Source organism: Rattus rattus, chromosome 1, assembly GCF_011064425.1.
Source record: "Rattus rattus isolate New Zealand chromosome 1, Rrattus_CSIRO_v1, whole genome shotgun sequence".
In the NCBI taxonomy this organism is placed as follows: domain Eukaryota; kingdom Metazoa; phylum Chordata; class Mammalia; order Rodentia; family Muridae; genus Rattus; species Rattus rattus.
Window position 1 is genome coordinate 2,593,559 of NC_046154.1, and position 17,238 is coordinate 2,610,796.

At 45.1% G+C, this 17,238-nt stretch overlaps 1 protein-coding gene across 1 annotated transcript in view; it reads right to left on the reverse strand.

Annotated features, from left to right (window-relative positions):
• The window catches only part of Reck (reversion inducing cysteine rich protein with kazal motifs), a 65,516-nt gene that overhangs the window by 14,827 nt on the left and 33,451 nt on the right, over positions 1–17,238 (reverse strand). Inside the window, exons 7-13 of the mRNA XM_032891579.1 lie at positions 16,272–16,305; positions 13,771–13,968; positions 11,858–12,125; positions 7,060–7,239; positions 4,940–5,152; positions 2,638–2,774; positions 526–666 (exon numbers count right to left, since the gene is read on the reverse strand). Coding sequence (XP_032747470.1) covers positions 526–666; positions 2,638–2,774; positions 4,940–5,152; positions 7,060–7,239; positions 11,858–12,125; positions 13,771–13,968; positions 16,272–16,305 — 1,171 coding nt within the window. The remainder of the gene's footprint in view (positions 1–525; positions 667–2,637; positions 2,775–4,939; positions 5,153–7,059; positions 7,240–11,857; positions 12,126–13,770; positions 13,969–16,271; positions 16,306–17,238) is intronic.

The window sequence follows — 17,238 nt, forward strand, 5'->3', positions numbered from 1 at the left end:
TGGGCAGACATCGACCCTTACGCTATTATGTCTACTTCCCTGCCAATAACCCTGAGATATGGCCTGCTGTGTTCAGCCTTACTCTGTCCAGTTCCCACGATCCCTTATCCCATGGCATCTTCTCCTCTCTCCACCTTTTCTTCTTCCTCATGGTCTCTGCCTCAGACCTCAAGCCCAGGAACCGAAGCCTTGCCTACCTCTCTTCTGCCCGGCTATAGGCTGTCAGCCTCTTTATTCAACCAATAGTTTTAAACTAAGGAGCCAGGTTACACAGCATCACTTGGTGTACACGAGGATTTAGGGTGCCAGTATTTAGCATTACAATACATAGCAGCAGAACAAACCTCAACAGATGTGTCTTTGTTTGCATAAATACATTTTTTTTTGTGGGACACCCTTAAACGTTACAGAAAAAGAGAGTAAAGAAAACGTCCCTATAGCCGGGGTGTAAGACAACTGCTCTAAGGAAATGCCAGCAGCATTGTCCCTGCTCATGTCACACTCACCGCAGCCCCCACCTCTTACCTTGAACACAGGAGTACGGAAGGCAGGGATCTCCAGACGGACACCCCTTTCGGTTTACTTCACAGAGCTCATTGGCTGGGCAAGGATTTGGATTACAGGGATGAGTCACTTCCTCTATGATGTTGCCTAAAGCACTTGGCCCTGAAAGACACAAAATTGTTCAGTGTAACCGATCTAAAAGGACATCACATCCTCAAGTTATCTGCTTCATCATGGTGGAGTAGTCGGAGAGCTCACAGGCAGAGAGCAAGGCCTAAGTCTAACCAGCCTGACTGAACATTTGGATTTGTTCCTTTGTCACTTTATCACAATGCACCCAACCATTCGCGTAGTACTGGGGACCTGCAATACAGCTGGCAGGTCCTGGGTGCTGGGCACACTAGTGAACAAACATGGCGTCACTCTCTGGAAGAGACCAAGGTAAGCTCGGAGAACTTCAGTGGTCAGCAGTTCAGAGATGGGGCATCTGGGGCATGGTGATCACACACGTGTTCATGTGTAAGAGGGGTGAGTCTGCACCTCAAAACAGCAGGTGGCAATCCATTATGGAGACATGAGCCCGCAGCACAGTCATGCCTACTCTCCGCCATGCGGCCGAGGCAGAGCAGCTCTTCGAGCCCATGTGGTATTTCAGGACAGTGCTGCTATGCATGTTGGAGCGTTCTCCAGTTTCCCTCCTGCTGAGATCATTTCTCCCCGACACACGCTGGAAGTTTCCAGCACCATGAATACCCTGATCATGAATATACTGATGTGCTCACTTGACTCTCAACCTCGCTCGGCTCAGCAGAGACAGGCTGCGGGAGCCTTCTCACTCAGCCCACCACTCCGGGCAGCTTTACCTGGAACTTGGGAAGGGGGTCTTCCCAAGGTCACAGGGGCAAAAGCATGTACCAACCACGGTCTCTTTACCCGGAGAGCCTGCCAGTTAGACACTCACCACCCTCTCTTCTCTGTTTGTTTAGTGGATCCTTATTTTTATTCAAGGTGGGCATAGGCCCAAAGCTAAAAAGATCACCCATCCAAGTTTTTCATACACTTATAAGTGCCCCCTGAGATTAAGGAGACGTCTCTCTGCCTCCTTCCCTTTTGCCAACTAGAGTCAATTGGATAAAGCGCCAGCAGCCACAGTAGGGCAGTAAAGTGCAGGGAGTGACTGAGCAGAGTGGAGAACGGCTGAGAAGCCTGCGTTCCTGATGTTGCACCACCATAAACATCCTGGCCTACTTCTGAGCTTTCCTGTGCTATTGGCAGTTGGGCTTACTCCTAACTGGGAAAGAAGCCACTAGGCTTCTCTAGTGGTCAGCCAGCTTATGGCTCTGGTGCCCCCTGGTGGCAGCCCAAACACTAAGGGCTTGACCTCAGACACTGGTTTCACTGCTGCTAAGGAGCTCTTACTGGAATTCCTCCCTCAAGGAGGTACCAACTTACTGCCGGGTAGCTCTTGGCAGAAGTGTCTGGCAGGGTGAAACTAAAGCAGTGAGACAAGTTCCACTTCCCCACGTGAGCCCAGGGGAGAGCTCTTTCTTCTCTCCTCTATTGAGTAAGGCCAAGGTAGGCCTGGCTCAGGTCCCGATAGACAGTGACAAACCTGACCGCTTTCTAGGGGGAAATTCTACTTTCTGGTCACATGATGACTTCTGGTGATGCTGTCCTCTGCTTCGATCTTTACAATTCCTGACTGGTAAAAAGTTCATATCTCCTCCGAAAGATAAAATACAACTTATGCTTACACATTTTAAGATGACAATGACAACTTGACAGGATCTAATCACTTAGGAGACAAAACTCCGGACCCCTGGATGAGAGATTAGGTCTGCCCTACTGGACGGCACCATTCCATTAGCTGGGGACCTGGGCTGAAGAAGTGAGCTGAGCACAGTCTCTTGCTTCCAAACGTCAGATGCTCCTGCTTCTCACCCCTGTCGCCATGGTTGCCCCTGTATCCTTGAACTGTGAGCCAAGTACACTCTTCCTCCCTTAAAATGTTCTTGTTGGGTATTTTTGTCACAGCAACAAGGAAGTGGCTAATGCAGATAGTAGAATCAAGCAATAGTTCCCCATCCAAGGGAAAGAACAGGGGCAGAGGCACCAGACCCACGCAGCACTTACTGAGGTATGTGTCCAGAGGTATACAGTTCTCCACATCATCTGCAGGGGACAGGAACTCACAGATACTTTCAGCTGTGTGGGCTTCAGGGAATTTATTCTGGTCTCCACATTTCTTGAGAATCTCTACACAATCTGATCTTAAAAGAAAAAAGAACATTTTGGATTCATGGCTCTGCCTGATGTTGTCTGATCAAAACTATGTTTCTGAAACTTCTTAGAAGCGTTCATTACCTGCCAAGCTCCCCTGGCTGGTTAGGACTACGTGTGGACAAAGGACAGTGACAGGAACGTCCAGCTAAACTTAGCTAACGCCCTGTACTCTGAGGCTGGAGGCCTTGCTCCAGGCTTACATCCACTGCTCCAAGCATGGTGCAGCGTCTACCACAGGAAAGTGAGCTGGGCTAGTCTGCCCTGCAAATGGTGTGCCACTTTCAAGGCCTTGTGCTGTTGCTTCCATTCCCCTTCCGTTCCTCCCTTTCTCATTTTTTAAGATCTTTGTAGTTATCACTGCTAAGGTGTTTGGCTTATAACAACCAGGGAGTTGGCAGCTTAATTTTCAGGGCTGGAAAGAGGGCTCCATAGTTAAAAGCACTTGTTGCTCTTGCAGAGGACATGGGGTTGGTTTTTAGTACCTATATGGGGGCTGAAAACCATCTGTAACCCCAGTACTAAGAGTCTTCCAACCTCCGTGGCTACCAGGTACGCATGTAGTGCAAATACATACATGTAGACAAAACACTTATACATACAAGACACATATATCTCTAATAGTTTTCTTTAGTCTTGAGTAAAGGCTGATCCTTAGGTGAAGGTTTCCTGCGAGCACGTCCTTCCCATGTTTGACCTTGACTTCTTACCACAGAGTTAGACCTCAACCCCTCCCTTATGCTGCTCATTCTTGAGCCACGTTGGAAAATAGATTAGAAGCCGGGCACGACAGCTCATACCTGTAATCTCTGCTCAGGAGGCTGAGGCAGGAGGATTGTTATGAGGTCAAGGCCAGTCTGACTGTAGAGTGAGACAGGAAGACTCCAAAATCAAAACTAAACCAAATAAGAAAAAATAAAAGTGATCTGGATGGTTAATAACCTGAAGTGAGCGGCGCTGAGCCACACGCCAGTGGTTTAGGGCCCGGTGTGGACTTGGTCTTGGAAAAGCCTTTGAAAAACAGAGGCCTGAAGAGCAGCCGTGGCTGTGGAGTGAGGGCTGCTTCTCCCATCAGGCAGCTGTCATCTTGGCCTGGCCTTAGGTCTCCTAAGTAACCTGCCGTTCAGAACTGTTTCCTAGAACAGGACCTGATGGCTGGCCACTGACTCCCACTGCGTAATAGCAGAACAGTAGCTGCAGAGGAGGACCAGCAGAGAGGAGAAGGGCAAAGCAGGGAAAGAGGATACCTAAGTCAAGGGGAATGTAAGTCGGGAACACAACTAAAGCCAGAGGGGCAGCGAGATTTAGTGTGCCCACCAAGCCTGAGTCTGACGCCTGAGGGACCCACTCACTGAGGTGGTGTGCCCTCACCCACATCCTCCCTTTCTAAATGTATGAGGATAGGGCCAGCAAGATGGCTTGTTGGAAAAGGTGCCTGCTGCAAAGGCTGATGACCTGAATTCAACCTGGGATGCACTGAACCCCCCACCCCCACACACACATACACACACACGCATCACACACACCACACACATCTCTCCCTCACACACACACACACACACACACACATACACACACTATACACACACACACACACACACAACACACTCTTACACAGACACATACACGCACACACTCACACACACAAACACACACACTCACACACACAAACACATGCACATGCACACACAAACACACACATACACACACGTACGCACTCTGGTCCAAGTTGTGCTTTGACGTCCACATGTATACACATGGAGGCATTTGTACACCAGCTGTACAAAAGAACACTCGTTCCATGAATAAATGAATGTAATAAACAATCTTAAAGTATAAAACCATAACTGTGCACTGAAGGTGTTTAGAAACTTCTTCTTGAACGAGATTCCATAATAAAGCATACATGAAGTTTGATGGGAATGTGTACTAAGGATAAGTTAGTATCAGCCAGAGGAACGTGGGAAGACTGTAAGAACGTCTGGTATTTCACAGGTGAAGAAGGGCAGGCTTCAGAGAGGAAGATGAGGGGCATCTGTCAGGCAGAGGAGGAGAAAGTGTGAAAGCACCGTGTGGGGGAAGGCACAGGCAAAGGGCAGAGAGCTGTGCAGAGAGGCTGAGGTAGAGGACTCCCGTGCCGGCTGGCGTGACTTACTTGCAGATGATGCTCCCGCGGGACTTCCTGTGGCACGGCTTGATCTGCAGGGAGCAGGCGACGGCCTTCCACAGGTCTGGCTGGCAGGTTCTAATGTCCAGCACGGGGATGCTGATGAAGGGCATCTTTATGCTGCCCTTCTCCCACAGCCTCATGTCACTCATGGCGCCCTGGTCAGACTGCGCCGTGCAGCTCCTGAAAAGTTCTGTTGGCCTTAAAAAGATCCAGACGGAATGGAGACAAATTATTTCCTGGGTAGAGACAATGAGTAAACTCTTCATACATCTACATCAGGAAAATCTGGTTTTCTTAAAGGGAGAGATCGTGAGACCCACAAGAGGCTTTCCGCTTCAGGTGGTTGGAGACAACATGGCACTAGCCTCAGGGACGCTGACTGCGTGTCTTAGCTAACATAGCTTCTCATGAAGCCGTTAAAACCTCAAGGTTCTGAGGACAGCCCAACATGCCCAGACCATTTCGCTTTACTTCACAAAAGGAAACAGGTTTGACCAGGGGGTGGTGCCACACGCCTTTAATCCCAGCACTTGCGTGGGGTGGGGGTGCAGCAGGGGGGATGTGGCATTGATCTGTGCTGCCATCCTGGCTACAGAATTGGTTCCAGGACAGCCACGGTTATACAAAGAAACCCTGTCTTGAAAAACCAAAAAACCAAAACCAAAACCAAACCAAACAAAGGACAAAAAAGGCAAGCAAACAAAACTGAGGTATAACTAAGAAACAAAATGTCAAGAGTATAAGTTGGATGTGATTTGACACGTGCTTAGCTCATAGAAAGGCATGTAAATCAATAAATCAATAAATCAATAAATCAATAATGGAACATTTCCACCACACCAGATAGTGCCCTTGTGCCCTGTTGGACCTCCATATGATCAGTCTCCATACACAACACATCACAAATTATTCTAGCCTGTTCTAGAATTTCACGTAAATGAAATCATACTCTACTTGGGAGACCTGGAATAGTCACTAAAACATGATTTTTTTCTTTGATATTTACCCATGTTGTTATAGAACATGGAATGCAAGGAATAAATGCGAGCATTTTATTCCTTCTTTGCTGGGAGTCAGCCATGTCAGGATCAGGTACTGAGGTGGAACGAGCGACAACTGAAGTCTGATGACCTCTGGCCTTGTAACTCTCTCATACTGTTCTGGGGCCAGATGCTGATGGCTTCTGGCAATTTAACTCTTACTGTTCTAGGGCCAAAAGCTGACTTTTGGCAATTTCACAGAGAAAAGAAAGGAAAAAAAAAGAAAAGGAAAAGAAGAAAGTCAGGTATACACACACACACATACACACACACACACACACACACACACACACACACTGCTGGCTGGGCCTGACCACCTATTTCATCAATTTCACAAGTGCACATGCATACTTATACACATGCACACATACCTACATATGTATGCATGTACACACATATAGATAGACATATATTCCTGATACCAACATCGTGTGTTTGGTGAATGGAACAGAGCCCAACAGCCATGCTTTATATTTTTCCTCAGCTTTGTTATGCCTTCTTAGATAAAAGTTCTTCATAAAATAACTTTGTAGATAGAATGTTACACAAAAGGGCTTACAGAAGGATGCTGGTAGTAAGTTCAGAACAGTGTTTCACTGTAAGCTCATTAGAAGTTCAAAGCAGCAGTCTTACACGGCCCTGTTTTATCACGCTGCCCAGCTGTGGCTTCATCCGTGGATATCCGCAGGAATCACTAGGCTATGTGATAGTGGCAGGAAAGGCGTATCAGCAGCGAGAAGCAACCGTGGGCTGAAGCCTCTGGGGCTGTGCCTCTCCACTGCACAACCACTGCAACCAAGCTATACCATGGGCCGTCCAGGAAGTCACTTTCTTGCCACAGTCTCTCCTAGATGGCCTCTGTCACTTTTTGTTGTTAGGCATTATCTACTAATAAATGTTATCTCTTACGAAGTGCTCCATTCTGCCCCTCTTTTCAAAGCTGAGGGCTGGACAGAGCTCAGTGTTTATGAGAACTGGCTGATCTTACGAGATCCGGAAGGCATTCCAGAAAGAAGGAAGTTAATGACAGTGCATTTCTACTTCCAGGTGTAATAATTTTCCTACCTGTTGTTAAAGTTGGTACAGTAAGTAAGGTTTGTACAACCCAACTGGCAAGGCTCCCGGACATCAGCCAGACAGGCCAGCATGGACACTTCCCCGGGGTTATATTCACAGATGCGGTCAAACTCCTGCCAGCTCTGTGTGTTTCCCCAGCTCATGCTGTAGAGTTTCGTGCACAATTCCCTGAAACAAAGGATAAATGCAGCCTAGTGAATATTTGCTTTATGAAAAACTAAAATTGTATCGACTATTTTTAAGAACATAAAGAAAAAAGGTACACATTAACTAGCTCCTGGTATTCGGAGCCAGATGAAGTCATCTTCTCCATGAAAAATGGTGTTTTAAAAGCCAGTGAGGCTGGAGAGGTAGCTCGTCAATTAAGAGCTCTTTCGGAGGCCTCAGATTTGATCCCCAGCACCCACATGGCAGCAGCTCCTAACTCTGTGGCTCCGATTCCAGGGGACCCCACACACTTTCCTGGCCTCTGAGGGCATCAGGCTTGCATGCGGTGCACAGATACACATGCAGGAAAACACTCATACAAATAAAATAAAAATACAACACAATGTACATATTTTAAAAAAGTCATCCACAGGACAGAGTGGGACTGAGTCATGGCTAAGCGGGAGAAAGAGCTCACCATGCAAGCCTGGTGATCTGAGCCTGACCCCCCAGAACCCACATAGTGGCAGAAGGAAAGAATGGAGTACAGTTTCCTCTGATCTCCACACACATTCCATGGCATGCATGCCCATCCCACCCCACCCCAGGAATAAATAAATAAATTCAGTAATACATCAGTAAATAATTTCCCAAAAATTAAAGAAAAAAATCACCCAACCCCTTTGCTATGATTGATAGAAAGGTGGATACATCCTTTTCTGGTCCCTTAGGGTGTTTTGTTCATCCTCAGTCCTGGACAACTATTTTTCCCATAGCTTTCTTACTCCCTTCTTTTCTCAATATGTACTTAAAGTAAAACACAAGGTTTTACCCACAAAGGTACAATCTCCTCTAATTATGCTAACCATACAAGGCAGAGTGCTTTGCTAAAGAAGCATTTTAAGAGTAACTGTGTGAGTTATGTGCCTGGGCTGCTGGGTTTAGTACCTAGAACCAGGAAAGATGAGGGGTGGGGTTTATAGATTAAAGTTTGTTTAAGTCACTTATATTCCTTAAGACCCTCAAAACTTCTCCATACTATTGTAGTTGATCCACCGCATCCTGGGGCTTTTATACGCTGGATTCATTAGTCTATTTTTATAAAAGTATACATGTTCACTATAAAAATTTGATATCATTGAAATATACAAAACTATAAGTAAATATTTTCCACCATTCTCACAGTTATTTGACTCTCAAAATACCCCATGAAGAGGGGTTGGCTTTAACTTTTTAACGTGAATGAATGTTTGCCTGCATGTACATCTGTGCACTGTGTGTGTGTCAGGCGCCAATGGAGGTCATCGGATCTGCTGGACCTGAGTCACAGACAGCTGTGAGCTGCTGTGTGGTTGTGGGAAATGAACCTGGGTTGGCTAGAGAGCAGCCAGTGCTCTAGACACTGACCTAAAGAAGTCCCTTTACTCTGCAGTATGTCTGCCCGCTCTCCCTGGAGTCAGGAGCGCCCGCCGTTCTATGTGCCTGCTTCTTCAAGGCACTGGTGACACAGTATCATTACACAGATCAGACCCTGGCTCTCATGGGAGTGTGCACATTTGAGGAAGAGGAAGTCAGTATTTTTTCTAGCTATTAATTTTCTATATTTACCCTGAATAGATTATTCAACGTCTCGAGTTAGTTTCTAACATTTAAAACAGAAATTATATAAATTTCCCCAATTATCTCATGAGGTTTCAGAAAGGTCAGTCTGATGAAACTGAAAGCATTCAGCAAACCATAAACCTGTTGTTAAGGTAGCAGCAGCAGGTAGCAGGGCCTGCTGCCAACCTAACAATCCCTGGGCCCATATGGTAAAGGAGAGAACCAACGCTCAACTGTCCTTTTATCTCCACCTGCACCAGAGCAGATACCCTCCTAAATACATGCTAGAAACAACAGTAACACTCTTCAAAACCAACACCACGCTAGCCTGTTCATCAGGCCAGCACCTTTAATCCCAGCACTTGGGAGGCAGAGGCAGGTGGAGCCAGTGAGTTTGAGGCCAGCCTGGTCTAAACAGTGAGTTTCAGGACGGCCAGGGTTACTTAGAGAGGAGTTGTCTCATAAACCAAAACAAACAGCAAGAACCATCCCAGGCTCCGGTCAATCAATACAGACAGAAATTTACTTTTGTGAGTGCTGAAACATTCCTCAGCACCCCTCTCATCAATACTTTATTAACTTCTATACAGAATCCACCTCTGTAACTATAGGGCCAGGTTACTTACAGTTCGTCCTTTCAATTGGTTTTGTTTAGAGTTTTTTGTATCTTTGGTAAAGTTGGATGGATTACCCTAAGCATAATTTGTTTTTGTAACGGTCCACCAATTTTATGAGAATAGAATAAAATGTTTCTACTTTTCCTTCAGGATATCCTAGTAATGTTTGGCTCCTTTTTGTGCAAAATACCTCTAATAAGGCAAACTTCTGTTACATCTTTGTTGTAATCTGAATGAGAATGCCCCCATGGGCTCATGTACTTGAATACTTGGTCTTTAGTTGGTGGAACTGTTTGGGAAGGATTAGAAGGTGTGGCCTTGTTGGAGAAAGTATGTCATTGGGGAGAGGGGCTTTGAGGTTTCAAAAGATTTGTGCCACCCCACCCCTAAATCTGCTTCGTGATTGTGCCTCAAGATATGAGCTCTCAACTACTGCTCTGGCACCCACCATGCCTGCCTGCTGCCATGCTCCCTGCCATGATGGTCCTGGACTCTTAACCCTCTAAACTCAAAGCCCAATTAACCAATTCTTCTCTAGTTGCCCTGGTCATGGTGTCCCATCACAGCAACAGAAAGGGACTACCCACCATGCTCTCAGCTACCTCCACTGACTGTCAGCGCTACACTGTTTGCTCAGTTCACGTTTGCACTATTTTTCATCTCTGGGTGCCACACCCAATTGATGATTTGGATGTGAAATAATTCCTTGGAGGCTCAGGTGCTGAAGGCTTGGTCCCTAGCTGGCAACCCTATACGGAGAGTTGGCAGAAACTTTAGGAGGTTGAGTTTAGCTGGAAAGTCTGACTGGAGAGAGTAGGTGACTGGGTGAGCAGCTCTGATCTACCAAACTCCCTCCACTGGAATATTCTGCTTCTCCTCAGAATAAGCCAATGGAGCCGGGATTCTGGACTGAAACCTTTGAAACAGTGAACTGAAATAAAACTTTCCTCATTTGTTTATGACAGATTTTTTGTTCTAGAACCACCACACAATAATTCTCCAACTAACATAGATGCCTATATCACTAAGGTTGTTATAACAAGACTGTTTAAATTCAAAGTTTGTCCTTTCTTCCTTTTAACAGTGGGAATCATGGGGCTCAGGCTGGCCTTGAACTCAGTATATAGCTGAGGCTGACACTGATCCTCCTGTCTCCACCTCCTGAGTGCTGGGACACATGGGATATGTGTCTCCATGACTAGTTTATGCGGCATTAGAGGGCTTTATGCATGCTAGGCAAGCACTCTACCAACTGAATTACAATCCCTATCCTAAAATTCCATAATTTAATAGACTATCTCTTAAATAGTAGATCAAAACATATTCTTCTAAATAACTTTTTGCATGTGTAAGTATGTGCCTGCACATGTGAGTAAAGGGGCTTACGGTGCCAGCAGAGAGTATTAATCCCCCACAGTTGGGGCTATAGGTAACTGTGGGCCACCCAGTGGTTGCTGGGACCAAGCTCAGGTCTTCTGCAAGAACAGTAAGAACTCCTAACCACTGAGCCCGCTCTCCAGGCCCAGCACACTAAAGCTTAATGACATCACATCAGCCTTAAATAGTTAGCCCTGTTAATAGTTAATCCTTCATACCTCTACTCAATGTATAAAACAAAATTTTAAAGGGCTGAACTCAAGTTCTATGCGATCCTATGACCTCCTCTTCTGACGCCCATGGGCACCAGGCATATATGTCGTACACATGTACACATGCAAGGAAAATATTCATATGTTTTTTAAGTTAAATTGTATTTACTTTTTTGTGTGTGTGCATGTGCATTCACAATGTGTAGCAGTGTGAGAACAACTTGAGGGAGTCTGTTTTCCTCTTTTACCATGTGGATCCCAAGAATTACACTTAGATCATTTAATTATTTAATCAGGCCTGGTGGCACGTGTCTCTACCTGCTAAGTAGTGACCTTGCTGGCCCTAAAATATTGTACTTAAACAGTCTTCAGTTAACATTTGCTGAACAAAATAATTAGAGACTCTGGGCTGGTGAGATGGCTTAGTGGGGAAGAGTGTTTTCTGCTCTTGCAGGACCCAGGTTCAGCTCCTAGCATGTGCATGGCAACTTACAGCGGCCTGTAACGCCAACTCCAGGGGATCTGACGCCCTCTCGGGCCTCTGGGGGTACCACCCATCCACACAAGTATAGAAAGAACACTCATATACATAAAATACATAATCTTTTAAAAATTTTAAAAAGTGAGAGATTTTCTATTCTTCTATATCGTTTGCACTAGGACTGAATCTGTACATGCTAAGCAGTCTACCACTGAGCTATACACCCCAGGGCAGACTTTTTATTTTCCAAATGCTAAGCCTACACAACACAAAAATAAGACATTTGTTAAAAGCCACCAATTAAAATGCTGTTTTCTGTTGATCTTGATAAAGGTAAATGAGATACTAACCTACACACTGAGGTGTTTGCTTTAGAGCAACAATGCAATTTGGCCCCATCAAGGCCGGTTGAGGGAGGAGGGTGCACGGTGACTCCAGGGTGAACTGACTGTGAGCTTTCGAGAAAACACTGCCAAAGAGGATCTTGAGGCAAGGGCTGGGTCTTGCAACCCTCAATGAGACCATCCACAATCTCCATTTCTGTCTTCTTAGACGTTAGAATCCTCCTGCAGGCGCTCTGGCAAGCATGGTCTTCAGCTCTGTCACAGCAGTACAAACCTGCATTCAGGGCGGAAGGCCACTGTTAGACGCTTCATAACCACTGCTCTGCAGAGAGCAGCACGGTAGCAGGCAGGAAACACGTCGCCCCTGTGCAAGTCTCTGCAGCAAACAGGGCCTGTTCTCTCCATTCTGCAAAAGTTTCCCAGAATCCACCACAGTTCCCAGCCGTGAGCTTTCTAGAACTGTCCTTATAAAATATAAGTCATCCCACACCTAAGAAAACCTCACATAAAACATATTATTATGCTCTTGGAAAAATATTGCAAATCAGAGTGGGCTTAATTCCTGCTTGTGTCTAGTCTACATAAGATTGGTGACTAACTTCTGTGGCATTAAAATCATTCCACTTAATCATACCCTGAGATACCACAGACGTTTTTAAGTCTGTAGAAGCTAATTAATATACATTGTAATTTAGATACTATGAACTCTGTCAATATCTTAGTTTATTTCTGCCTTTAATTTTCTTTTCTTTTCTTTTATGATGACAGGGATTGAACCAGGGCCTCCAACATGCTAATGGGCCATGGTTTGCCTGTGAATGTCCGTCCCCACTCACCCAGCCTTTAATTTTCTACAAAGAACTAGAAACCAAAAGAATACTTTCAGGCAGGCTACAGACTTCAGAAGGGTTCTCTCAAGTAGCTTCTCAGGCGTCTGCCTTTGAGGAAGCACACTTAATCTGAAGCTGCCTTTTCTAGCTTCCTCTGGCTTGGGACAGACACTGGAGCTTATTGCTCTACCCTTAAAACCTCTTTCTGCCTTAGCTTTCTTAGAGCTTCTACCCCTCACTGCTGGCAACATTCCAGTGTGTCTAAATGTCAGGAAACACAGATCCGCTTTAGAATAAACGAAGGCCACGTGTCTTGTTTTCACCACACCACCACATCACAGGGCGTCAGAAGCCTCAGATTCTGATTTCAATTATGGCCACACAATGCACACCACTTTCAAGATAATAAAAGAAGCCTTAGAATATTCCAGTATAAACACAAGCATCTGCCTTATAAGCTAGTCTTTCGTCAGTCTGGTTGACCTGTCGGTTCTTTAAACTCTCTCAGTGAGCGGAACGGATTCTAGGAAATCTAAAGTAGGTGTTTGAAGATTCCCGCAAGGACTGCTTCATCAGAGCCTTGATTTTTCAAAAATATCATTCTCTTATTTTTATGATTTTTTTTATTTTGAAAGTAAAAGCTTCTATTAAAAAAAGTTTCAGCATTACAGAAATATACGGTGTAGAACAGCTAAATAGAACGCACTATGCTTTCAGTTCTGAAACTTGCTTTGTTTTCTAAATACACCTTGGACTTCCGGAATAAATTTACCCCCTTTTGTTAGTTGTAAAGTGTGGTTATTGCATAGAAATATCATTTAGTCAATATCCTGATGCATTTTTGGGTTATTTCTATCTTTTTTCTCATATACTACTACGCATTTATATGTAATATACATACATATATATAAATTTATGTTTTCTTGTGTAAATGACAACATGGAATTTCCTGGTGTAAAGGTATAGTCTGATGTGCATCAGAGATCTGGATGTCTCTCAAGGGAACCCGACCAGACACCTACATGAACACATGAGTTTGTAAATGAATTATTCATCGAAGACGGAGAAGAACACAACCCCTTCACTTACTGTCAGTTGGGTTTCTCATTGGATACGACTGGGTGTAATTGTTCACACAGTGTATCAACTGTGGACTAATAGACGCACAATAATTTTCCACTGCTTTGATCTGAGATGGTCCAGGAGAGGAGTCTGTTCGAAAAATGGCTTGACAGAACTCTCGGCAGTTGGTGTGATGCCCCGCGTAACTGCAGCACACCGAGCCCACTGTGGAGAAAGAGATGACACTGAGATGCAACGGCTTTTTGTTAATGTTAGCCAGCGATCACCAGCACAGCCCTGAATATGAGAAGTAAAACATGCGTGGAGGATAATAATCACGTGACTCAGCAGGACTACAGACAGCCATGGGCCATCCAATGCTCACTGACACACGACAGCCACACTCTCTAGTCAACTCTATCCTACCTGAGTACCACAACCCCAGAAGTGTGCACAAGCACATGCAAGAATTTCTGGTTGTAATGACAATTTGGGAGCATAACCTGGTGTTTAATGCAGGTCAGGACTGCTATGTACAACAAAGCACCTAACACTGTCCCTTTACCACGCGGCCTTCCCAGTGTCCGAAGTGCCCATGCTGAGAAAACAGACACGGCCTCTTTCCACACTGCCCTTGTGCAGACTTACACACAAACCAAACCAAACCAAAGAGAACACAGTGACAGTGCCTTAAACTTATTATATGGATCTGTAAAAACCAAGAGAGAGCACAGCAACTTAATAAATTTAACAAATATGTACTTTGAAACTGAACTCTCAAATTTTCTACACAGTTGACACATCTGTAAGAATCTTCCTATACTGTAGAAGTCTTTGTTTTAACTAATACAGTCTGTCTCAAGGAAAAGTCAAAGCTAAGTCATTTGAAGGGGAGGGGCTGCTTTTGTATATGTAAAATAGCCAAAGCCAGGCGTGCAGCACACACCTGCCATCCTGCAGCACTTGGCGGACGAGGCAGAATGATCACAACGGAGGCCACCCACCACCATGACTCCAAGAGATGAAAGTAAAATGAAGCAAATCACAGCAGCCACGCCCCCCAGTGGCCAGGAGTGGTGGTGCACACCTGCAATCCAGGCTGGGCTACATACATAGTGAGGCAAACGAGCACACAGAGAAACGCACAGCGATGCCATTCACCATGGGAAGGGACGTGCGTGGCTGGCAGTACGGTGAGGGATCATAATGGCGAAGATCGGGAGACCCTCCAGCATCTAAAGGTGTGCATGCAGGGGCTGCTAAAGGAGCTAGAGTGGCAGGAACAGGTTTATAGAGAGAGGCTAAGAACTCCTACATGATGTCAGAAATGACTACAGAACAGCCAGAAACGGGGCATCGTTTCTGTCTGTTTCTGAAGTCATTCAGGTGACTTCAAGAAATAATGAATCGTGTGTAAATTCATCGACCGGGGGCAGAGTTTGACCTTATGGAACGTACCTCGGTTTCCTGGACCACATTATTCCATACCTATCTGTACTAGGTTTGACTTTTAACTACCCCCAAGTTTATGTCTACTGCCAAAGAACACACGCTCACTTTGGGCAACAGCTGCTTTTCAGTACTGCTATGTGTGTGGTGCTAGAGGTGACAAGGACCTTAGATGTCTAAGCATACACTCTACCTCTGTGCTACATCTCCAGCCACAGAAAGAAGTTCTGGCCGCATTTATTAGTGTACACTGCAGTGGTGGTTTTCTGGGAGCCCCCGTGCGTGAAGTGAAATAGGATCAAGTGTCTGTCTCCTGATTCCTCCATTGGCTTAGCTTCCTTGCCAGTGTGGGAGGATCCGAGATCACCTGCCAAAGTGTACTATAGGGTACACTCTGAACGAGGCCCCAGTTTACAACCAACTGCTTGTTCTTCAGCTGTCCTTTCCCACCTCCAACCGCTGCTCTCGACATTCCCTTCACATGGGATGCTGCTCCTCCACACTTCATGTACACATCGTCTGCTTCTCTCTCATCCCCTACAAATGCCTTATTTAATTTCAAGGCCCAGTTAACCGATGAACTCCACGAGGTCTCCTCTAAGCAACCTTGCAATAAGATCCCTGTTTCCTCTAAACCTCTTCCTTTTATCAGTGCTACCTCATACTCTACACCACTTCCAAGTGCTTTGTGTTCTGGGCTCCCACAGATAAGTGTCTGCTCCACGCCAGGCAAGTACTCAATAAATACCTGTGTACTGGACCGAGAGGCAGCCCTTAGCAAGGACTACGTCACATACTGTAGATACATGTTTCCTCAGAAGAGACCTTATTATCGGTGTTCTCTTTCTCTAGTGATCTATCTATAGTGTTGGTTTATAAATATGCAATTGGGACACAGGAATTGTCAGACTACACAGATGATTTGAACAGGCAGTGGCCTAGCAGAATCCTGTGTGCCTGCTTCTTCAGATGGCTTCGCAGGCGTAGTGCTAAGAGTACTGCCGATCATTTACTGTTAACTAAGTCTGTAAATGTCTTACTCTCTGGACTGCTCACATAATCACTGACAACATACTTACTTTCATTTCTGCTAATGCAACTGAAAAGAGCGTTCTGTAAATTAAAGAAAAACAAACAAATTAACAAGCAGAATCTCTAATTTTATTCTGTTTTAGAATCACATGGAAATCAGGATATCATATTCTTTAATTATTTTCTAAATTCGAGGCTGAAAACATAGAGGTTAAGAGTAACCATCATATGACCATGGCAGAGATCTCTCTGCGCTGTATACTGACGTGTAAGGAGCGAAGCTCTGGTGAGCTGGAGTAGTGTGAAGGCGCATGTGTGGAGGGGATCACCCTGTACTGATTTCTACTTTTCCTTGTAGAATATAAAATGCCTTTTAGAAAATAACATAATAAAAATCACTCAGATATACATTATTTCCTGTAATTACTGCATTTTAGAGTAGATGTGACCTCAGAGGTTACCTCTAATTGTTCTCAAACATGACTGTGCAGTGGAACCTCCCAAACTTCCCAGGCCTACCCTTCCCACGTGACAGAAATCTACACTTTACACAACGTTTCAGAGATAGCTTTCATTTAGTCTTCTTGTGGTCAGAGTTTGGGAAACTCCCTAGCATTTTACAGAGGGAAGCCTTCTGCAGGCAGAGGACACCTGCTTGCACTAGACCCCAGAAGTTGCTAAAAGCAGAGTCTGAGATCAGAGTCGATTGTTCTAGAAGCCTTAGATTATTGTTCAGAATGCCCTACCCTGCTTAAGTCATTGCCCGAAAAGTAAGGGAAAAAAGGAAAGAAAACAAGAAAAAGACAAAAGAAAAACAAAACAAAACAAAACAACAAAACCGTTCTTGTCCAAAACCATTAGCATATGCAAGGCGCATCACCTGTGAGTCAGTATCATTCATGACTGGAGGAGGACGACTTACTAAAATAGACGTGCTAACATAAAGCATGGAAGGAAATCAGATGTACCGGACCGTCCATCAAACCCAGCTAAGGGACTGCGCTTAAAAGTCCA